Genomic DNA, 24,679 nt, shown 5'->3' with positions numbered 1-24,679 from the left:
ACTGATATTAAATTGGGGACTTGAAGGGCTGGCAAACAATAACCTGAAAACTGGTAGCTGGGGATGGGTATGCGTAAAGGATAGAGCATAACGCAATTCTAGGAGGTACCATTTACACTGTATTCTATAGAGTTGTCCAGCAGTACTGATGGAGAGAAAAGAGTGAGAAAAAACCAAGAAACCTCCCATTTGAAATGAGCAAACAACAAAAATTCTAGAGCACCCCTGAGAAATCTAATATTAAGACACCAATAAATTTAACAATTGGAATAAGAATTACAGAGGAACAAAAATATGTGTGTCAAGGATGTTCAAAGAGATGACCCAATATAAACTTATATTAAAGAAGATTAAGAAACTAAAGACTAAAGACCTAATGAATCAAGGTCTAATAGATAGGAAAATAGTTATTGGATCTGAAAAATAGGGTTATTGAAATGAAATTAAAGAATGGAGAAGGTGGTCTTTGGACTTGATATAGTCAAAGAGAATTTTGAAAGTAATACTGAGACAACCCACCCAGAACATAATACAGAGAAATAAGGCTTATAACATTCATCTGATAGGAATTTCAGACAAGAAAAATGGAGAGAATGGTGGGCAAGTAGTATTTGCAGTTTAACAGCTCAGAATTTATCAGAATTGAAGAAATTCAAGAGTCCTCAGGTTTAAAGTATATTCTTTGTATTAAGAATTTTAAGATAAATTCAGACCTAGACACCAGAGAAAGAGAGATTATTAAAAGCTACCAGGTATTTCTTTTCCTCACATCTCTGAAATCAGTGCATCTTCATTTAATGGTATCTTATCACTGTTGTTAGGTGGTATTTGTGGTGTAGTTTTATTGCCCATGTGAAATTAATTATACCAGGTAACATGATTGGACAACTGCAATACTTGGATTTTTTAGTTAATACTTGGATTTTTTAGTTAACAGACCACTTTAAGACCAATTGAGGAAGGAATAGTTTTGATGTTATCTACAAACCTTTTTGTTGACATCTCTTGGTAAGATAAGAAAATGTAAGCCCCAGTGTTTGGAAGAAAATCTGGAGATAATAATGAAACACTTTTAAGAAATGCTGTGTAATAATGCCCTTGATGACACTTAGGATAATATTACATTGGAAAAAAACAGATCTCAGTGATCCCTGAATTAGAAAATAATTGTGAAGGGTTAAAATCTGAATATGAATTTGATTTAAGAGTATCTCAAACAGTTCATTTTCTTTTTTTTCTTACTCTGTATCACATAGGAGTGGTATAGAATAAAAATCTACCTCTAAGTAGGTTTAAAAAGGCTCTTTAAATAGGTATAAAATAAAAAATGTGATAAGAAAGTCTTATTTCATGGCTTACTTGACAGCATTTTCTGTTTTAGTCGTACACAAGATAATGTTGTGCTTTACCATTAATGATGTATTAGATTTAATAGTAGCCAAATATGCACATTAAATAACTACTAAAAAAGTATAATATAGGTCTTCTAAGTCAGCAAAAAGAAAAGAATATTAAAATTTATCAATAAGAGGAAAAATAGAGAGCAAAATAAAAGAATGATAGACAGAAAAATCAAAATAAGTTGAAAGAAATAAGTCCAAACATACCAATAACCATAATACATATAAATTATAAATAGGTTGGTTGTCAAATTGGAGAAAAAATATTTTTACGTAAAACCACCTTAATGTTCAGCAGTAGGAGAATGTTTTATGTAATGAGACTATTCAGTAGTTGAAATAAATGGGTAAAATAAAAGGGTAAAGTGATATGGGATTTACAGTACTCTAGCAAAAAAAATATTGGATGGAGAGGAATGGAGGTAATCTTAGAGCCAGGTTCATGTGGTTTATTACTCTTCTTTTGTGTGCTCTAGAATTTCTTTTACAAAAGGAAAAAAAAAGTGAGCTAGAATGACATGAATTAACATAGGTAAATCTAAAAAGTATAATGTTGAGCAAGAAAAGCAAAGTTCCAGAAAAATATGTAGATTTTGCTGTCTTTTACATAATTTTTAATTCTCTGCAAAAGAAAAAAAAACAAAACCTTTTTATTTCTGTATAAGTAAATATGTTTTAGGGACAGTAAGCACTAAGCCACATGATGGGAGTTAATCTGGGGAGTAAGTGAGGGGAATGAGACTGGGAAGGAAGTGGGGCCTCATTCATCTATGTAATAATTAATATTTTCAAAAAAAAGATATGAACAAATAATATAAAGTTGACTATTTCAAAATAAAATTATTTTTTAAAATGTGAGCTATAGGAACATTTACATACAGTATGTATTGTAACATACATGTCTAACAGTAAATTAGTATAATGTCCATATCATTAATGCAGAAGTCGGCTATCTAAATTAGTTGAAACTTTCCAGAGGGTTAAAATACTTCTGGGTTAAATGCTGCTTGTTATTATCTTTTGTTTATGTAGTGACCACTTGAAAAATGTATAGTAGCTAGAGATTACACTTAAAGAAATGATTATCTGAATCTTTTGATATAAACCAGAAAAGGTTTAATATAAGGTAATGATTTCAATGAAATTAAAGGATTTATTTTTGATTAATATATGGAGCAAAGCTGTAGCATATGGTTGTGTCCTACTACAGGTTGTGAGTTGGTGGCTGAAATAGTCTCTAGTCTCTGTCTCACTTGCTCGGTAGTAGGGTGGACAGCTCAGAGAAAGGGTACTCTTTTCCTGATTATTCTACTCTGAGGTGATATCTTTGCTTGTCATAGTAGATGTGCTGGTAAGTCTCTGATTTATATATATTCAGATCCAAATCTAAGAAAATAATTTATTTTGGCCTATAATAAGCTTTTTGTTAACATGAATTGATTTAAGAAAAAATCTACAAAGATCTTTGAACCATTTCTTCTTTGGTAAACTTGAAAACATAAATACTTGTGGCTATTATGAGGATGCTTCTCACCCTCACAGAGCTTTATTTTTATAAAACACCATTTAGAAGGCACTCATGTTTGTGGACATTGACTAAGTACTTTTATATCTACATTTGCTTTATAGAATTTTACTATAAAAATTATAGGCACTTAAATATTTCTGATAGTATATCAGTAAATTTATTTATAGTACTCTAATAAAATGAGTAAGATGTAGGATTTATTTTATTATCAGTAGGTAATCTGTTAAAGCCAGTCTTTTATTTATGAGAAGAAATGTAGCTATTGCTTTTAAATATAATTTTCTTATTTAAGAACAAATGCTCCAACTTCCCTTTTAGTAATGACTTTACAAAAGTGGTTGTTTGTTACTACTAGGACTTTTAGTTTCTATAATTTTATTATAAGAATTTATAGTATTACTAAGCATATATACTATTTAGAAAGTTTTGACTTAATATAGAATTGCTGTATGGTGGTTTCCTATGAGAGATGTTTCTTGCTTTAAAAAATTATAGATGTTCCTGGTTACAATTACCTTCTAAAATTGCCTTTGTGTCTGTTTATATGATAACCTTAGTTTAAATTTGTTTTTATCATTATTTAAAACACCTGGTGAGTCTACAAATTTTTAAACAATTTTATCCTTTATTGCTAAGTACTTCTTTTGTCAGGTTTTCCAAGATGCTTCTTTAAGTTGGTATATAATTTTCTTAAGATTCTAGAATATTATGTTTGTGTTGGAAGAGTGACAACTGACGTAAAACATGTTAGAACTCATAGAGGGTATCTTTTTTCCCTTTATGTTTCCAAATAAGAGAAATGGAAAGTTTACAGTTTCCTAGTATCAGAAAGTATGCTCCAAAAGATTATCTATTCACGGTTCTGGGTTAGATCTAGCTCTTAACCTTTGAGATGATGAAGTTGATGCTTTTATGGTCAGAAAAAATGAACAAATAAGTTTGTATGCCAGGTTGAACATTAGACCAAGATTTATGGTGAGAATATTTTAGGAGAAAAAAGTTATAAAAATACGCTAGCTTAAAATTTTAAAATTTATATTTCTACCCCTCTTGACTCAGTAAAGATTTGAATACCAAAAATAGTTAGATTTCTAGAGAGTATTTGATATTTGAGTACAGGAATAGGAGAATATGCTTAGGGAACTTCCTTCTATCTCTTAAATTCTTATAATTTTAGATGTGATGATTAATGTTGTGAAGTGATTACTTTCTTTATATTCTAGAGATATATAGGTCTTCTATAAGGAGTAATGTTCAGTCAGTCATCTTTTATTTCTATCAGATTATAAATTCTTTGTGAGTGAGAAACCATTATTACATTGTCCACAACACAGCTTATTTGTTTACTTGGAAAAATAATCAGAGCAAAATATTATTTTAATTTTTTCTGTTAATTAATATAATAAAAAATTAAGTCTATTTTAAATATAGGTTATAGACTAGATTCTTGCCTTTTTAAATGATTTATTCAAGTATTTTTTTGATTGTTAGGTAGACTATGAAGTGGTAATTTGTGTGCAAGTAAATAAATGTTTTAGTTCCTACTATGTGCCTGCCTGGTACCATGCTAGATGTTAAGAAGGTTATTAATGGTTAAATGCATATTATCCCTATCAAGAAATTTTTTTCTTTTGGGGAGCCAAGACATATTAACTAGTGCCAAACAAGAATTTAAGAGAAGTTATAATGGTAAGGTTAGAAAGCGAAGTATTTTAATTTGTGCAGAACCTGTAAAAAGAAAACTTGTGAAAGGAAAACAGGAAAGATCCCATGAAATAAATTACTTTTAAAAGTATGGACACAATCATTATAGTTATATTTTGGGGAAATTTTATATTTTTATGAATTTTTTTTCAATTGCAAATATTTCTAGTAATGATCACAACTCATGTCTATATCAGTATCTGACACAAATTATTAAAGAGGAACTTAATAGCAGAGAAAAAGAGTAGGTGTTAGGATGAGGAACAAGCAAAGAAGGAGATACCAGTGGGACTGCACATTTTGCTAGGCTATGTCATTACAAATTACTGCATGGACTGTAGGTTGTTGATCACTCTTGTGTAGACTGAAAATTTAGGTAGCTGGAAGAAGAAACGGAAGTTTCTTGGGATAAAAAAATCCAAAAGGAAACCCTGATAACCATGCCATTAAAATTGTTTATAAAATTCTAGCAAACTGGGTTATCTGGGTTTCCTGTGAGGGTACTTTGTAAACTCTAAATACTTATTTAATTGTTATGTATTTGCCAGGATGTTAGATAAAGGTATAGTAACAGTAGTATAAAATAATGTTAAACGGCCAGACACTGGGAAAAGAGTTAAAAAAAAAAAAAAATCCATAGGTCCAAACTAGAAAATCATTATAAGCTTTAGCCACTTACTTTAGGGATAGAGAGGTTGGGACAACTCTTACATATAATAACAGCAAAATATAATAATACGTGTTTCTGATTATATTTTTTTTAGAAACTATAATAATAACAGATACCATTATTTTGTAGGTTAAACTATATACTAGACACTGTCCCAAGCATTTTATGTGACTTATATTTTATTGCTGTCAAAACTCTAAAAAAATAAGTGGTATCGTTCTCATTTTAGGAATGAGAGAACTATATCAAGCTCAAAGACAAGGTCAAATGGGGTAGTAAATGGTAAAGATGGAATTTGAATCCTGTTTCTTCTGGCTCCAAAACCAGTTTTCTTTACATGATAAAGTGGCATCCTATATTCTTTAAGAAGGCAGGAAAGCATAGAACATACATGTTTAATATATGCAATTATATTTTAGAGAGAATATGGAGTTTCCTTTCTAGAAAATAGGATTATATGCACTCTTGCCAATCCCAAACCTCCAGGTAAACCTAATTTTCTGTTTCTAATTCTTATTCTTAGATTTCTGAACATAGCTGGAGATAATTGCATATTGGTTCTGATTGGCTCTACAGAAATTCCCTGTTTTTCAGCTTTACTTAAACCTTAGTGGTTCTTAGCAGTACCTTTTTACTCACCTTAGTTATTACTTGCTGCATCCTCTATAACCATGATTTGAAACTTTTTTCATTCTCCTGAAGCTCCTAACCCTACCCTACTCTTCTTTATTCTTAGCAGATCATCTCTTACCTCATCAAGAAAATGAAGATCTTTATATCTTGAAATCTTATACCTTCTCTTTTTTTTTTGATCGTCTTTAAACTCTTATTATACTTCACTACCTCTCCCTCTTAAAACTTCCTTTGTCCAAGTTGATCAGTCCTTTGAGAATAGTCAAGTTTCTTGATAGCCATATGTCTGCCCCAATTCATAGGTTACACATAGTTTTTCTCTTTCTTGAATGTCTGTCTTCCACAGAATCTTTCTTTACTTCTGTGGCTTTGTTACTTTCTACCAATTTCTAGCTGTTTATGTATGTTATACTTCTTTTATGAAGTTCTTGAAAAGATCCCTATATAATTTATCCTTATATTCTTCATTGCCTGATATTTAACATTGTTTTTATTGAATAAGTTACTTTGATAAAACCAGAACTATAATAGCACAGTAACAAATTTTTAAAAATAGAAATCTTGAAAAAATAAGCAGTGATTAAAAAATTTATCGATTTTCTGGAGCATAATGGAAACTGAGAAACATCAAGGAAAACTGATTTCTCAACTTTTGAGCTAGATTTATAGCCATTAATCAGACACTCAGTAGAACATATGTATGTTGTGGGGAGAGGAGGAAGGCTTACAGGTGTAGAAAGGAGTGTCAAGCATATTCTGATGGTATTGTCATATTTTTGTTCTTCGAATTTTTAGTAACTATCTTATAATGTGGTATATGATCTTACTCTGGGCTATAAATTAGAGTATTAACTTTTTAAAGCATGTTCTGTCAGCTGGAAAGAAGAATTAGCATTTAGTTTCTGTGTTATTGTGTGATTATAACAAAAAATATTACTAAGGAGGACTTGAAAAGATATTAAAGTTAATTTATGTCATATTGAACTCAGCATAGGCCTCATCCATTAAAATGAATTATTATTTTATATTAAGAAAGAGAAAAGTCCATTGTGTAGTTCACAATGTTTTTGTTTTGTTACAGGCAGCTGTTAAATCTAAGAAAGCTACTGATACCTATAAACTCTATGTGGAAAAATATGCATTAGCAAAAGCTGATTTTGAACAGAAAATGACAGAAACAGCTCAGGTTGGTATTTTTAAGGTTTTAAATTGAAAGCAGAATATTTGTGTTTACTGGTTAAATATAATTTTTCCATTATATAATTTTTTAGTATTAGAAATGTTAAAATGTATAATCTCAATGTTTTAATAGTGCTATGTTAAAAATATACATTTTGTTTTGGAGATTGAGCACCAAGATGCAATACTTATCATAAAGGATTATTCAGATAGATCAGAAGAGGCTATTGAAAGTGAGTTGGGGAAAATGAGGACATTGGTAGATGATGAAGACAGTGCTGACTATTAGCTTTATGTATGGATTTTAAAATTGACTTCTGCTTAAGAAGAAAATTGGAAATGACTCAATGCTAAGGTGTAGCAGTTAACAAAATAGTCAAAACTCCCTGCTCTCATAGAACTTCCATTTTAATGAGAGAAGGCAGACAATAAAAAAATTTCTGTCTCCCATAAGTGTGGGATAATTATATCTGATTTGATGTTCTTAGGACCTTAATTAAAGGCCTAGGTTTAAGATGGCGCTTTTTATGAATCAATCCTAAAACATCCATCCACACCCTCTTGTCCTCTTGTTTGTTTTTTTTCTTTGCTACTTTTCATTAGCTAATTTACCATGGATTTTATTTATTGTATCAGTCAGGATAGGCTGGGTATGCTGAGGTGACAAAGAACCCTCTAAATCTCAGTGGCTTACAATAGCAAAAGTTTATTTGCCATGATGCTTCTTGTTCATCATGGGTCAGCTGTAGCTGTTCTGCGTCACCTTTATTCTGGTTCTGAGGCTGATGGAGGAAACTCTTCTTAGAACATTATTTTTAATCTTGTATGAGAGGCTAACAACATGGTAAAGTACACTCGCTCTCTTACCTGTATTTCTTATGGTCTGTCTTCCTCCACAAAAATGTAAGTTCTGAGAGAGCAGGAATCGATATGTTTACTTTCCTCAGCACTTAAAACAGTTCTCAGCTCATGGTAGGTGCTCAGTAAATATGAAAGAAAGACTAATGAATCTGACTTTTTGGACTTTAAGGAGTCTTCTCACTTGGAGTGGTGAAGGATTCACACCCCAGAAACCAGGCATACATGCATCCATCTTTGCTTACCATGCCGTGGGCACCGTGCTAGATGCTGAGTGTCTACCAAATCTATGTAAATAAAACATATTTCTCTGCTCTAGGTGTAGTGTACGGTACAGAGGAGGAAGGCATACATGTAATACATGCCTAAATATAAAGTTATAAATTATTACATTGTTACAAGGACAGGCTTCCACGAGATAGAATAATAGTGGTGACCTAATTTGGATTAGGGAGTTGGGAAACCCCTTTTTGGAGAAGTGACATTTAAAACTGAGACTTGAAGAATGAGCAAGAGACTCATTCTGGGGCCAGAAAGTTCCAGGCATTGGAGACCATGGTTATGAAGGCATGGAGGTATGAAAGAGCTGTCATAGAAAGTATAAAAAATTTTTACTAAAACTGAGTAAGGAGAAATGATGGTAAGACATGAGTTTGAGCTAGGCAAGGACTAGGATTAGTAAGGGTTTGGGTTTTCTTCTAAGAGTAGTTGGAAGATAGTAGAGGGTTGTATGCAGGGATGTGACATAATCTGTTCTGCATTTTAAAAGATAATTCTGGCAGTTTTGTGAAGAACGGATTATAGTGAGGCCAAAGGAGAATCAAGAGTCCAGTTTGGAAGGCCTTGTAGTAATCAGGTGAGAAGGATGAAAGCCAGTGTGGTGGCCTTGGAGAAATACGTGAATGCATTTAGAGATGGCAGTGGTGGGATGGATGGGGTAGTTCTAAGGGAGATCGAGATCTCTTCCAAGTTTGGGCTTCTACGTCTATATGGATAGAGATGAATGGGAAAGACTACGTGAAGAACTGTTAGTTTGAAGTGTTAGAAGGGGATTAGATTTTCAGTTTTGAATAGCCTATACCTAAGCTGAGCTGGGCATAGTAGTCATATTTCCTTATCCACAATTCTGAATTCCAAAAGCCCTGAAAACCAAAAGCTTTTTTCCTATAACTCATTTCACAGCAAAAGTTGACTTAAACTGACATGATTCTGTTTCTAGGCTTTATTCATCCTACTTAGACTGAATGTACATATTTTCCTTTAGAAATATTTATGTGTTTGATAAACAGATGCCATTGCAGACAGATCCTGCTGGTAGTTTTATGAAATACATGGTTATAACACCATATTTTCTTTATTTAAAAAATCCCAAATATTTGAATTTCAAAACACCTAGCCCCAAAGTTTTTGAATAAAGGATTGTGAGCCTGTATAAAACAGGGGCTTGTCAGCACACAAAGCCATAATGACATCACCTTTGGACAGTGTGGGGAAGAAAGGGCCAAGCTCTCAGAGAGTCATCATTGACTTTGGTAGAGGAAGAGATGCTGAAACTCAAGTAGGAGAAGAAAGAAAACTGGGAAATGTAATGTCATGGTAGCTGGGAAATGATAATGTTTCACGAAAGGTTTAGTTGTTAAATTGAGGCTCCAACTGTAGTCAGATAAAAAGTTCCAATTTCTATAACAACTGAGGTCATTGTAGACTTCAGCACGTGCTCTTTTGTCTTCTAAATCATCAGGAATGCTCATTTGTAAGGCAGTTATTGTTGATTTGTTAATTTTGCATCAAAATGACTAGTTCTATCAAAAAAAATGCTGCCTTTCAATTATTTAATTTGAAAAAACGAATTAAAATTTGCTAGAGTCAGAGTTTTTTGTTTTTATTACTTTATAAATGTATTCTTAAAGAATTCTTAGCATTCATCTTTTCTTCTCCTTTTTCTGCTTCCTCATTACTTTTTTTTTTTTTTTTAGATTGGCATTTTAATTGTTTATCTTGCCATTTCCAAGTTGGGAAATTTATTTTGAGTAGACGTATAACCATGCTGCTTTTAGATAAAGATAATGGTATACCGTGCTAATTCGTGTGTGTATGTTCTCTCTCGTGTTCCATCTTTGTCTCTCCTCCCCCCTTCTCCCCCCCCTCTTTCTCTTTCTGTCACACGTGCACACCAGCAGGATAGATTAAATATTTTTTTTCTTAATAGATAGTAGACTTTAATTTGGTTTATTTACAAGTGAAAAGAATTATTTTACATCTCTACTTTGCATTTGTTTCAGGCCAAGCAGGTTGACCTAATCCCAGGAAAGGGCCTGTTAGTCTAGTGAGAATCAAATTTGGGTGACATGGCCTAATTTACTAGTAGGAAAGAAATTGAGGCCCTGGGGTGAAAGAGGTCAGAAATTACTTGGAATATTTGTGATTTAATTTTTTCATATGCGGTTGAGAATAAGTGTGATTAAAATTGTGACTTCTCTTTGTGGTTATGCTTTTTACCACTATCAATTAATGTACTTGAAAAACTTGAAACAATATAGAGATTTTATTTTAAACAGTTTGTTGGCTAGTTTAAAGACACTGAGATTTGTTTAAGCAATACCCTCAGATTAAAGATTTAGAGTTAGAGTGCTTTTATATATCTCTAGTGGCTGACAAAATTGTACATTTTAATATACTCATGTAACAGTACGTACAAACAGTAGATTTGAAATTGCAAGGAGGAAAGTTCTTTCTGATTGTTCAAGAAAGTTCATTTAATTATATTCAAACACTTGAGACTATATTACCATTGCTAGGCTCTGAGTTTAGCAGTCACTAATTTTGAGGAATTGTGATTTTTAGCAGTGTCCCCTCACCAGAAACACCCAGTGCAGTTTCAGAATTTTGTCTGAATTATGCTTCGAGTTCCTTTGTGGTTTCATGCTTTAAGTTTTTCTAAATAATTAAGGATCTGCCTCATTCTCTGTTTCTAAAGAGAATGAGAAGAAGATACAACTTTCTTGGAATTAAGCATCATCCATATGAAATTAGTGGCTGTTTAACCAGGCTTTCCTGGATTCGGGTCTACCTGTCTATGAGAAGATATCTTGTTCATCAAATTACAGAAATTTAAGATGAGGGTGACTTCTTATAGCATGAACATAAAATAGAATCATGTTCCTGCTGTATATTCTCAGTTCTTAAGACTAATTCCGGATCGTGCAATGTTGGTATTCTCATTGACTTGGTCAGAATTAGTCAAGACAAGCATTCTATTTTAACTCTGCCATTCCTAATGAATAAAATTGATTGATTCAAGTTTTTGGATTGTTGCATTACTGCCAAAACTGTAATTTCACCATTTGGATATTTTTTTAAAGTTCAGACTCTTTACACAAATATGGACATGATCATTTGGCTTAGTGATTTCCTATCATGGAACTCAGTGCTGAAGAAAACTAGATGTTAAGTATGGAGTGAGGCAATTTCATATGATAAACCAGAGAATAATAACAAGGCATTTAGGCCTATTCCTTAGAACTGCTTTAATTTGGCACAAAAAAAAAAAAAAAAAGAAAAAGAAAAAAAGGGTAATCAAGTTTGTGCAGTAGAAATGACAAATGTATTTTGTTTGAAAATGGCTAGTTCAGCATTTCACAAATCCTGTTTTGAGGAATATTGTTCTGTGAGATATTAATAGATATTCAGAGAAGAAAAACAGAAGAGTTGTTTGGTGAAAGAAATTTGGAAAACACTGATTTAAGCAGAGTGAAACAAGTTTTGTTATTTCAGTATTTCTCAGTTTTTAACGTTTATTGTGAAGCCAAGTCTGGCGGTAGTTTTCTTCCTGGGGAATAAATGTCAGAATAACCTGAGAATTTTTTCTAAACAATATTTTTCTCTCTTTCCACCCCCATCCCTCATGTTGTCGTGCAGGGTCTGTGTGTTTTGCAGTTTGAAAACATTCCTAGGCGATCTGGTGCATCCCTACCTTTAGTTGAGAACTGCTAAAATAGAGTATATGGACTTCACAAATTTCTTTGACCACAGATTTCCTCTTAAAGACTATGTATTAACATTTCAAGGATTAGAAAGACATTTTGAGAGTCTCTGGGCTAGATCGTAAAGTCTTCAGAAGTAAACAGCAGTTTTTGCTTTGCCAGCTAATTGTTTTTCAGTTTTGAAACATACTCCCTTGGCTTTTGTGACACTATTATCTTGGTTCTCCTTATTTTCTGGTCATGATTATAGATTTTAATTTGTGATATCTTCAAACTCTGAAAAAGTTCATGATGTCTGAGAAATGGCATAACAAAAAGTTAACTTTTTTCAATGCCATATTTTAGTATGTTTACTAAACCCATTTGTCTAGAAGCATTGCTACACATTACATGATAATGGGGAACTTACTAAATTTGGTTAGCTGTATTGAGATGACTTCTAAAAGGTCTTTCACTTTCAGAATCTATGTGTATATATGTTTATATAATATATATGTATTTTATAGATGTAACTTTTTATATTTGCTACCCAGAAATTTCAAGATATTGAAGAAACTCATCTCATTCACATAAAGGAAATTATAGGATCTTTGTCAAATGCTATAAAGGAAATTCATTTGCAGATAGGCCAGGTAAGTTTTTACTTCTGTTGAACTGATTCATGAGACTTTTATGTTCATTTATGACTTTAAAAATCCAAAACTCATAACATGATACTGAATTATTTCAGATAAAGAATATATATTTACATGTATTATATATTAAATAAACTGGATTTTTGATTATTTGGCCACTAAGGATGATTCAAATTAACTATGCTCAGTCCTCTTTATATTAAAAATTTTAAGTTAAAATTGTTGAATGTTTCTTTTTTAAAGTTTTGCTATTTTAAAAGTTAGAATAACAGCTTCAGTAAGTTACAGAACTTGTACTTAGAAATTTACCAAAAATATAAAAGTGGTTTAATGATGACAGTTTGGGATGCATTGAAATAATAGTAGAAAAGATGAAGTCTGTTATTTTTTTATTATTAAAGATCTGAAACTTTTTCATTACTTATATAAGTTTTATTTGTAAGAATTGTGTCTCTAAAACATTCCAAGATGTGAACAGGAATTGGTCTTTACTTCTAAGGCCATGCAGCCATATCTTAAGGGGTTCATGTAAGCAGTGGTTGGTACCCACTGTAAGTTAGGTGACAGAGTATGTTAAGTAAATGAAGGCTCTCAAAGGCCCTGGGTTCAAAAAATATGTATTTTTGTGTAATATAGTTTAATTGTTTTGTGGAAGTTTTGTCTGATAAATGGCAAGAATACTTAATGGAAAAAGAATTTATCTTTATCTTGTTCAAATAGGTCCATGAAGAATTTATAAATAACATGGCTAACACTACAGTTGAAAGCTTGATACAGAAATTTGCTGAGTCAAAAGGCACTGGGAAAGAAAGACCTGGTAAGATAATAAAGTCTGCAAGGAAATGTATTCAGATTTCCCATCCAGCAACAAATGTGTTTGCCTTTAAATTCCAAAACTGCAAAGTGACGCTTGGGAGATACTTAAAAATTTGTGTAAAATCTCAAGTATCATTTACTTTGTGTCTGGTGATATATTAAATTAAGATTTTTGTTTTAACCTTTAGTGGTTAATAATTTAGTATTACTTAAAATGTTGTTATAACCTTTATTAAATTAATATATTGTAGTTTATATTTTTGAATGTAAGTTAGCAATTTTAATAAGAGAAAAAGTAGGAGAGAATATTGAGTATTCATAGCATTGAGGCCAAGAAAGAACCTTTCTTAAAATTTAATAACTTTTTTCTTTTTCATTTACATATTCATTCAACAAATGTATTAATTGAGTGCTAACAGTATTCCTGGCACTTTTTTAGATACTGGGGATACACTAGTGAACAAATAAATGCAGGAATCCTGGTTCCTATTTTATGAACAAGTGATTACAGGTATCCTGAATCTTATTTTTAATAAGCATGTTAGGATATATCAAATGTAATAAGTAGCCCATTTCCATCTCCTGCTCATCATACTTATAGTTTTCCAGATTTCTTTAATCTATTTGTTAGTTACATTACTATGTTCTTGCAAGATATTTGTTTCACTCCCCAGGTAAAAATAATTCAATCCAGTAAAGAAGTTAAAATATGGTGTGGAATTTAGGAAAGTAGATAAGTGATTTTTAGTGAATTCCAAGAGTCATTTTTCTTCAGTGCAGTTCACAGAAATAAGGCTTGAAGTCTGTCATATTGACTTTCTCATTTTTCTCACATTTTGTTTCAAGCCATATTGATTCAGTTATGTTAGTATTTTTTTTCTCTTTCAGATCTTTCTATGTGTTCTCTACTTACTTGATTAATTGCACCAGCAAGTTTCTAAATACTGACACAGCAGAGATTTCATCTCTAATCCATTTTACATGTTATAGCACATTCATGTTTTGACTATACAGTTATGAACTCATAATTGCACTACTCATGAATCTTTGACTTTTCATTATAAACAGAATGAATTAGACTCTGGACTTGGATTCAAAGCCCTTTAGGATCAGGTCCTGACCAGTCTTTAGTCTCACTTTCCATTATTCCTTTTATGGATACCCTTTAGTGCAGGCAGCCTGAACTGTTTGCTGTTTCCTATACAAGCCCCTTTTTTTCCCTTGGTACCCTAGTTGCCCTTATGTTCTTACCTTAGAAAATGCTAAATCCCATCCCTTTCTTATCCTCTGTCTTCCCATTTATTTATCTAATGAATTAACTCTAAAAAGGTCATGTGTTACTTCCTCCATCAAAAGTGTCAGAGAACTTTTAACAGTACCTTTTTTTTTTTTTGGCGTTGTCGCTATCTTAAATTTTCATAATTGTGTACTTGTGAAGTAAAGTTATATATTTGGTTCATCTGTTTATCTTCTTTATGTATAAACAGTACATTTTTGTTGAATGAACAAATGGGCATATAATGGCAAGGTTAGGATATTAAGGAGGTTGGAATGGATGGATGGATTTGCTATTTGAAAAGTCTTGGTGAGGGAATAGTAAATTATGGTTAAAATTTTTAGTGAGTACTTAATTCTCTGCCATGTACTGTACTAATCACTTTGTAGGCAAACTTTGATCTTCAACAGCTCTTTGAAAGTAGGTACTGTTATTCTCATTTTTCGGATGAGGGAAATGTTAGGAGGTTAAATGAATTGCCTGAATTAGTACATGGTAGGGCTGGGATTAAATGACAGAATTCTTGACCCCAAGGCCCATGCTTTGGAGCAATTAGGGTAAACTAAGTGAGTTTACATATTTATAAAGAGAATAAGGATGTTGAGATATATAACTACAGAATAGTGAGAAATTCTAAAATTCCTTGGGAAAAAATAAAATTATAAGATAAGTGAAGACCAGTTAAGAGAGAGAAAAACAATTGGGGAATGAATAGATTTTTTTTTACATAGAGCATTTAGAACTGTTGATAGAATAAAAGCAAAGATGTATTTATTGGCTGGTTAAAAGTGCTTAGACATCTGAATAAGGTTGATAGGTTATATTATCAGTATCCTGTTTGTGACATTATATCATAGTTTCACAGAATGTTATTGTAGGAAACCAGGCAAAGTGTACAAGGAATCTCTGTGTGTATTTTTTTAAACAACTATATGTGAATCTATAATTAACTCAATAAAAGTTTCAATTTTCTTATCTGTGGTATGGCACAGTACTTAGCCGTTGTAGTTTGTAGTCTATTCTTTACTAGCATTGAGACTCCGTAAAGTGAGGGTAATAATAGTACCTACCTCATGGGGTTGTTGTGGGGTTTACATGAGATGTTACATTTATCAAGTACTTAATAAGTGTTATTTTCAAATATTAACACATTCTTGGTTAATAGGTAACAAATTATGGATATTGTTTCTTTATAAATTTAAATTTACTGGCCTAAAGATATACTAAGACATGTAGAAAATTCTTGTAGCTAAATGGTAAAAGATAAGAGGAAATCCAAGAATGGTGATAACATGGGCTTTCCTGGAATCACCAGACCCAGAATTAGGTGGCTGTTTAAGGATGACTGTTGACATTGTATATATAAGTGATTGGTGGTGTGTAAGGGATAAATATTACCTCCCTATTTGACTTGCTGTGGGTGACTAGTTGCAGCTTTCACATGTTTTTCAGCTTACAGGCACATGAACAAATGAGTTTGAGGTCCCATTGCAATGATAAAATTTTGTGTTTCTCAGAAAAATAACAATCAGAATTTTACATGTGATTGTATAGAATTCATAGAATTGAAAGATTTTGTATTGTAAGATGTATTCTAACCTTTAATTGTGTTTACTATTGTTTGCTGTTATCATTTTATTTCTCCTGTTTGGTAAGGGCCCCCTCTGGTGGTTAAATTCCTTCCTAAACTAATTTTCATCCTGTGGGAGAAACATTTTAAAGTAAGGCCCCTTTCTTTAAAAATATGTAAATCTCTAAGTTAACCTATTTCTCTTGCTCTGAAAAAAGACTAGTTTTTCTTTAGTCAATTTTATCTGTTGAAAGATATAACCTCTAACTTTGTCTCCAGTTCTCCTATATAATTCAAATACTTTGAGAGCATTAGAAATTTTTTTCTATTCATTTGAGACTGTTTTATACTACCTATTATATGTACTGACATTTTTGTCATTAATTTTCTATTGAGATATAATTGACATAATATTGTATTAGTTTATAAAGATTTGATATATGTATATATTACAAAATGATTACCACCAATAACTTTAGCTAATATCTATCTTCACACATAGTTAAAAATTTTTTTGTGGTAAGAACTTTTAAGAACTACTTTCTTAGCAGCTTTCAGATACGCAGTACAGTATTTTTAACTGTAGTCACCATGCTGTGTATTATATCTCCAGGATTTTTAAATCTTTTTTTTTTTTTCTTTTAAATCTTATAATTGGAAGTTTGTACCTTTTGAACACTTTTACTCATTTTGCCCACCCTTCACTCCCCACCTCTGGCAACCACCAGTTTGTTCTCTGTATCTATGAGTTCTTTTTTTTCCTTCCAGATTTCACATATAAGTGAGATCATCCAGTATTTGTTTTTCTCTGCATTCCCTCTGCTGTGCTCCCCATCCCATGCCCAACTATCAACTACTAGTTTGTGGTAGTTCTATTTTTAATTTTTTGTGGAAACTCCATACTGTTTTTATCATTACTTTTTAAGTATAGTGGTGCCTGGCTCTTCTGGAATTTGGGTCACTGTAAGTAGATGCTTGGGATATCGAAGCACTTGTGGTCTTAAAGAGTCATGAAGAAACAGGTGTTTTCTAATTTTGAATGTCTATGTCTTAATGACATGATCCTCGTATTCTACTCATTCTCATGTATTTCAGTTACCAAAGGAGATTAAACTCCATATTTTTTTAATTTTAATATATAGTTTATTTGATCTAGTATATTTAAAATATTATCATTTCAACATTTAATATCAAAAATTATTATAAGGATTTTACTGTTTTTCATACTGTCTTAGAATTCCAGCATGTATTTTACACCTACAGCCACATCTCAATTCGAATAGCCACATTTCTAGTGCTCAGTGGCAAATATGGCCACTGGCCACAGGACTTGATGGTACAGTCTGAGAGATCATATATCAACATAGACAGAACTTAGCATAGTGATGAGAAGAAAAAAGCAAGTTCCACAAAGGAAATAGAGTATGTTACTACTTATGCAAATGTTTGAAACATGAAAAATGGTGCTATCTATAGATACAAGACATATATGTCAAAATATTTTTTAATTTTTAATTTCTTTTTGAAGAAAAGATTTAAATTTTTTTCCCTGTCTACCTCTCTCCTTTCTCCTTCCCCTCCCCTCTAAAAATATTTTTAAGAGGAACTGAAGGATATACCTCACTGAAGTGTGCCTGACAATTAGCTTTTTTGATTGATTGCATGACAGTAAGCTTTTAATTGCATCCATTTCAACGACATCCATCTCAAGTAAACAGTTACCAGCTACACGACTAACAGAACCACCATTAAGTTCACCTTTTAGAAAGCTCTAAGTAGCCTAGATTGACAGTTTGACCACTTGCTTTCCTTTCTTGTGCTTTAATTCCTGCTCTTATGGGTTTTTTTGCTAATTTATTTTATTTTTTAAATGTATTTATTTAAATTAGTTTCAAGTATACAGTACATTGATTAGACATCTATATAGTTCATAAAACGATCCCCCCCAATTGCTCCCTTCCTCCCTTGGCCCTCCACCTAGCCATAATATTAATGTTAACTGCATTCCCTCTGCTATGCTCCCCATCCCCGTGCCCAACAATCAATTACTAATTTGTACTTCTTTAACCTTTGACCCCCTCCTCCCAGCCCCCCAGTGCCCCTCCCCTCTGTCCATCACCAAATTGTCCACTATATTTATGAGTCTGTTTTTAAACTCCATATTTTTTAAGTTTCCTGTTTTATATTCATTCTGCTAATTTTACGATATGCTTGCTATTTATCATTCTTAAAAGTTAAGCAAGTTTCCATTTATAAGAAACAAAAGGATAAATAAACAAAATACAATTGTTAGGCCCGTGTGTAATATGTTTAAACAAAAGATTTTGTTGATAAGTTTGTTCATATTTTTATTATATGGTAATAGAGGTTTATAGCTTCCATTTGAGGACTTCTGGAGACTCTGATGTGTTTAAAAAATACAAATAGGAAAAGCCTGAGAAAGGTAGACAAAAAACAATCAGTCACAGAGAAAAAGGGAAAAATGAGAATGCTTAGAATGGTCAGAATGCTTAAATGAAATTGATTAGTTTAGATATTTGGAATATTTTAGCTTCTATATTAGGTATATTATTTTAAAGTATAGGATAAAGCAGATAATTTTAAAGTTAAATCTCGTGATCATCTTTCCATCAAGGACTTTAAATAATGTCAAACCTTTAAATAGAGCCACTTGCCACTGCCCCCACCAAAGTTTTTTAAAATCAGAGAAGCAGAAACCTTTGTGTAGAAAGCAAAGTTAAAAATAGCTAAGAAGAGCCAAAACCTCATAAACCACACCAGATATGCTGTGATTACTTGGTTTTTCTATTTGATAGAAAGGGGAAATGACCAGAAAAAGAGGAAAGAAGAATGAATGATGATTAGGAGAGAAGATAATGTAGATTAGCACAAACAGAGTAAAAGAGAGCCCTCAAAGAAAATAACATTGAAAATCATCATTTTATGAAGGAGTATACCTCCACAGATTGTGTCCTAACCACAGTATCTTTATGCTACCTAATGATTTCCTTTTATGTCTTTTAGAGCATGAGTTGGCAAACTATGGCCATTGAGCCAAATTTAGCTCTGCTTATTTTTGTGAGGCCTACAAGCAAAGAATGGGTTTACATTTTTAAATGATTAGGGCAAAAAATCAAAAGAGTATAGTATTTTGTGATACATGAAAATTACAAAAATCAGATTTAAGTGTCCATAAGAGACTTTTTGTACAGTCACACTTGTTTATGTATTGCTTGTGGATACTTTTACACTGCATACAATAGCAGAAGTCAATAGTTGTGACAGACCTTATGGCCCACAGAGTCCAAAAGATTTATTATCTCTCTACAGAAAGCATTTGCCTACCCCACTGTTGGAGAATACATTTTTTGTGTAGTATAGTCGTAGGTATGTCATGATACATTAGAATTATGTAGCTCATAACACTATATAATCTTTTTTCAAAAGGCAATTCTGCTGTTCTTCTTGGGTTCAGAAATTTCTTAATCTGACATCCTCACCTACATTTAAAGTTATATCACAGCACAGTAACCAATCCTCATAATAATAATCCTAAATGGCAAATAAAAGATTAAACTGTTTTGAGCAGGCTTTGTTTATGGAAAGCTTATTTGATTAATTTGAAGTAGCCATTAAAAATATTAAATGTAGAAAACCTGGCAAGAAAATAGAAGTAAAAATGTAAGGTAAGCTGATTATAATTTTTACATGTGCATAATAATGACACAATTTTAGTTCTTTTTGCAGTTTGTAAAAGGAGCTAACCCAAGCCAATTTGAATTTAAATTTATTGGAAAGAAACAGGTATCCCAAGGACCCCAAATCAGAAATATAGCCAGGCTGCAGAAGGAAACCCAAATCTGTAGGCACACTAGGTATCATTTTTACTTTATCTGATCTCTGCATTTCTACTGCTTTGCTATTTTTTTTCCTTCACAGAATGTCTTTCTTTGTTTTTCCAGGCACATGACAAAGGTGACTTCCCAGTAATTTATAGGTACTTTTACTTGTTCCTTAATTGCAGCCACAGCTCAAGATTAACCCAGGTTTTTGTCTCCTTCCAAATTTCTGGGAGAAAGAATCTGGTCCAAGTAATCTTGGGTCAGGTAATCCTTCTAGTCCAGTGAGTTCTGAGTAGGTCATACAGTATAAACATGGCTTCTGCACCACTTGTGGAGAAGGGATATTCCCAGAGAATAGAGATTACAGCGAGCTGGGTATAATTCTCAAGGTTTTATTAGGATCACAGAGGGTTAAAATATGATGGCAGTCTGGAGATATGGAGGCAGTGTCAGATTTTGGATGTAGGAGATTATATTTCAGTACTAAGATTCTACATTTGGAGAACTAAATGAAAATTCGGAAGGTTTTTTTCAGTGACTGAAATTCCATGGCTAAAATTCTGTTTCTTTGATTTAAGACCATGGTTCCTAAGTTTGCCTCATCACTGGTTCTCAAGCCTTGGGTATATTTGAGAATCATTCATGGAAATTTTTTTCTTTTTCCTTTTAATTTCTCTCTTCATTTCTCTCTTTTTCTTTCCTTCCCTTTTCCTCTTTCCCCTTTCCTTTCTTCCATGTACAGACAGTGAGTGCACTGTCCCAGAAATTCTGATTTTATTTGTCTAGGGCAGGCCCTTGGTATCACTGTACAGTATTTTATAGCTCCCCATCTGCTTCTAATGTGTAGCCATTATTGAGAACCTGGAGTATTATATCACTGGATGCTTACTATAAATGTAGATTCTCAAATCCTACCCCAAGCCTACTGAATTATAATTTGCATTTTAATAAGACCCCCCCAGGCCGTTTGTATGCACAGTAAAATTGGAGAACCACTGTCTAGATTTACTGAATGGACCCAGAAGTTCCCTAGGACTGTAATTTTCAAAGTGTGATCCCAGGAACATGAGTATCACCTGGGAATTTGTTAAAAATGCAAATTCCTCAGTACTAACCTAGATCTTCCCAGTAGGACACTCTGGGAGTGGGGCCCAAGATTTTGTGGTTGCACAAACCCTCCAGGTGATTCTGACTCATGAAGCACTGGAGATTCAACTAGGAGTTGGGGTTTGGAACTACTGGATTGAGGGAGTTTTTTCTACAAGCCTTTTATTGAAATAAATACGCTTGCAGTGGCATTGATGTTGCAGTTTACTTTTAAATGATTTGGCAAGTGAAAAAAGAAAAAAAACTGTAAAGATATATATATAGAGAAAGCAAATATGACAAAAGGTATTATCATCACTGTATCATTTATGAAAATAATATGACCTAAATTCCAAAAGAATAAGTTAACTAGTCCAAGGTAATCAGCTGGCAGGCACGCGGTAAAACCAGAACTTGAGCCTCCATGCCCTTCGCATATTACCACAAGTTGGATTTGATGCTGGATTTTCAGCTTTGTTAGCTTGTTTGGTTCACCATCTCAGGCATTGTAGGAATGTGGCCGTGTTGCGTTCCACAGACTCAGGAGCAAGCTTGAGAATGTGTCATCGACTCTCATTGCTTAGTCTCAAACACATCTTTCTCTCTCTCTCCCTTACTCCTCCCTCTTTCCCTACCCGCTTCATTATCATCATTCTTTTCATTAAACTTTGGGGTCTAGGCATGTTTGTATGTTTTACTTTGGCTACTAATTAGAACCAAGTGTTTGGTGGTTTTAGTTGGACATATTCAGAAATATGCATAATTTAGGTAGCCCAGAGTCATTGAGTTTTGAGACCAATTTTTAACTAGACAAAATTGCAAGTTTGCCTTGTTGGTGGCCTGAGATTTAGAATTGGTTTCAAAACAATGGAAACTATTAAATATTTCACTTTTTTTTATACTGTACCTCATTCTACAAAATATGTGTGGTGATTAAAGGTAACTATTGAATAAATTGTCTTTCCTAACATTTCTTAGAAGTTTTGATCCATATTAGATTTGGATGAATTCTTTAAGTAGTTGACTTTCTTTTCTTTTGATAGTAATAATTTATTTCTACCTGATGATTAAAACATCATATGTAAGAATTGTTTTGCTTTGGATCACTGACCTCTTGGATGTCTGCCTTTAATTTCTTCTGCCTTTAATTGAACCCATGATGGCATTTTTACATAATGTGTAAAAGAGCATCAGGAGACAGAGCCAAAATGGTCTTAGTTGCTTTTATACAAACTAAATTGCCCTTGTGGCCCAGCATAAAATCTAAGCACTAAGAGCAGTTACTTATTTTGACAACAGAATTAATTGAGCCTAAAAGAGTTGAAATTCCAGTTGCAGCAAACTATTCTTTCTGACTCTCACTCTGGCTTTGTTACTGTCAAGAAAAGTAACTTGTCTTATGATTAAATAGTGGAATGATGGGCAGTGGACTGCATTTGAGGGAGATGCTGAATAAACTTTCTACTTGTGAAACAGTTCAGAAGTGACATGCTACAAGGGGGGTCAGAATGTGCATTGATATCCAGCTGAGCTGTCGGCTGGCACTGAGCCAGGCACGCAAAGCTTTGCCATGTGAAGCAGCATGTGGAGCATGTGCCATTTGAAAAAAAAATATTTTTCATGCTTGATTTAATGTTCTTTTTTTTAAGGGTATATTTAGTTTATTATACCGGAAACTTGGTATTTCAGTCTTTTATAGAAAAGCTTATGTGTAGATGGTACTCTGTTTAAAAATTTTAATATGTATTTTACAATTTGAAAGGATTTGGCATCTTGTAGTTCAAAAATGTCATTTTGAATAGTTTATTTTTATTGGATGTCCCCCTATTTCAAGTGGATTTTAAGAGGATATATAGAAAAGATAAAGAGAAAAGCAGTCAGGATATATCTGGTATAAGAAAAAGGTTTTGTGAAAAAATATGTAGAATTTTGTTTGAAGGGATTGATTATAGAGTTAAGGGATGCCTTTGCTATTTTCACATATATGAAGACATCCAAAAATCTTAAAAGAACATATACCATATTTGCTACGGTGATGTTATAAAAGTCTTTCTCAATACTATATTTAAAAATATTTGTAAATAATGCAGTTTTTTTGGCATTGGCGTTTTGTTTTTTTCTCTAGAATGAAGCCCATAGCCTGAGTAGTAATAGTTACTAGGTAAAAATTATGTACTGTGTTTATTTTATTTTATTTTTTAAGTTAATTGGGGTAACATTGGTTAATACAATTATATAATTTTCAGGTGTACATTATAATTTAACATTTGTATATTCTATTGTGTTTACTACCCAAAGTCCAGATTCCTTTAGCTACCATATATTTGACCCCCTTTATACCCCATCTATCCCCCTCTTCCCCCACCCCCTGTCCTCTGATAACCACTAGTCTATAGTCCATGTCCACGAGTCTCTGTTCATTTGTTCTGTTCATTTGTTGCTTTTAGGTTTATATCCCACATATAAGTAATATCATGTGATTTTCAACTTTTTCTGTCTGGCTTATTTCGCTTAGTATGATTATTTTCAGGTCCATCCATGTTGTGGCAAATGGCAGTATTTCATCTCTTCTTATGGTTAGGATTCCATTGTATATATGTACCACAGCTTCTTTAGCCAATCATCTATTGTAGGACACTTCGGTTGCTTCCATTGTCCTTGCCACTGTGAATAATGCTGCTACGAACATCGGTGTGCAAATATCTTTACAGATATGAGTTTTCAAGTCTTTGGGGTAAATAGCCAGTAGAGGGATTGCTGGATCATATGGTAGATCAATTCCTAGTTTTTTGAGGAACCTCCATACTTTTTTCCATAGTGGCTGTACTAATTTGCAGGCCCACCAGCAGTGTATGAGGGTTCCTTTTTCTCCACATCCTCTCCAACATTTGTTATTACTTGTCCTGTTGATTATAGCTATTCTAACAGGTGTGAGATGGTATCTCGTTGTGGTTTTGATTTGCATTTCCCTAATAGCTAATGATATTGAGCATCTTTTCATATATTTGTTGGCCATTTGTATGTCTTCTAGGGAGAAGTGTCTGTTCAAGTTCTCTGCCCATTTTTTGATTGGATCGTTTGTTTTGTTGTTGTTATTGAGTCATATGAGTTCTTTGTGTACTTTGGATATCAGGCCCTTATCAGAGGCGTTGCTTGCAAATATATTTTCCCATTCAGATGGTTGTCTCTTTACCCTGTTGACAATTTCTTTTGCTGAGCAGAAGTTTTTCAGTTTTATGTAGACTCATTCATTTATTTTTGCTTTTACTTCCTTTGCCTTTGAGATCAAATTCATAAAATCCTCTTTAAGTCTAAGGTTCTTGAGTTTCATTCCTATGTTTTCTTCTGTGCATTTTATTGTTTCAGGTCTTATATTTAGATCCTTAATCCATTTTGAGTTAACTTTGGTGTGTGGTGATAGACAACAGTCTAGTTTCATTCTTTTGCAGGTGGCTTTCCAGTTTTCCCAGCACCATTTATTGAAGAGGCTTTCCTTTCT

The 24,679-nt window shown here is 32.7% G+C and overlaps 1 protein-coding gene across 5 annotated transcripts in view; it reads left to right on the top strand.

The window, feature by feature from the left end:
- FCHO2 (FCH domain only 2) overlaps nt 1-24,679 on the top strand; it is a 105,066-nt gene that overhangs the window by 26,631 nt on the left and 53,756 nt on the right. For all 5 annotated transcript variants that reach the window (XM_011372725.2, XM_023538131.1, XM_023538130.1 and 2 more), the window contains 3 exons: nt 7,017-7,121; nt 12,489-12,587; nt 13,311-13,407. In XM_011372725.2, the coding sequence (XP_011371027.1) occupies nt 7,017-7,121; nt 12,489-12,587; nt 13,311-13,407 (301 nt within the window). The remainder of the gene's footprint in view (nt 1-7,016; nt 7,122-12,488; nt 12,588-13,310; nt 13,408-24,679) is intronic.

The sequence above is a fragment of the Pteropus vampyrus genome, unplaced genomic scaffold, assembly GCF_000151845.1.
Source record: "Pteropus vampyrus isolate Shadow unplaced genomic scaffold, Pvam_2.0 Scaffold213, whole genome shotgun sequence".
Classification (NCBI taxonomy): Eukaryota; Metazoa; Chordata; class Mammalia; order Chiroptera; family Pteropodidae; genus Pteropus; species Pteropus vampyrus.
This window is presented reverse-complemented; position numbering and strand designations above follow the sequence as displayed.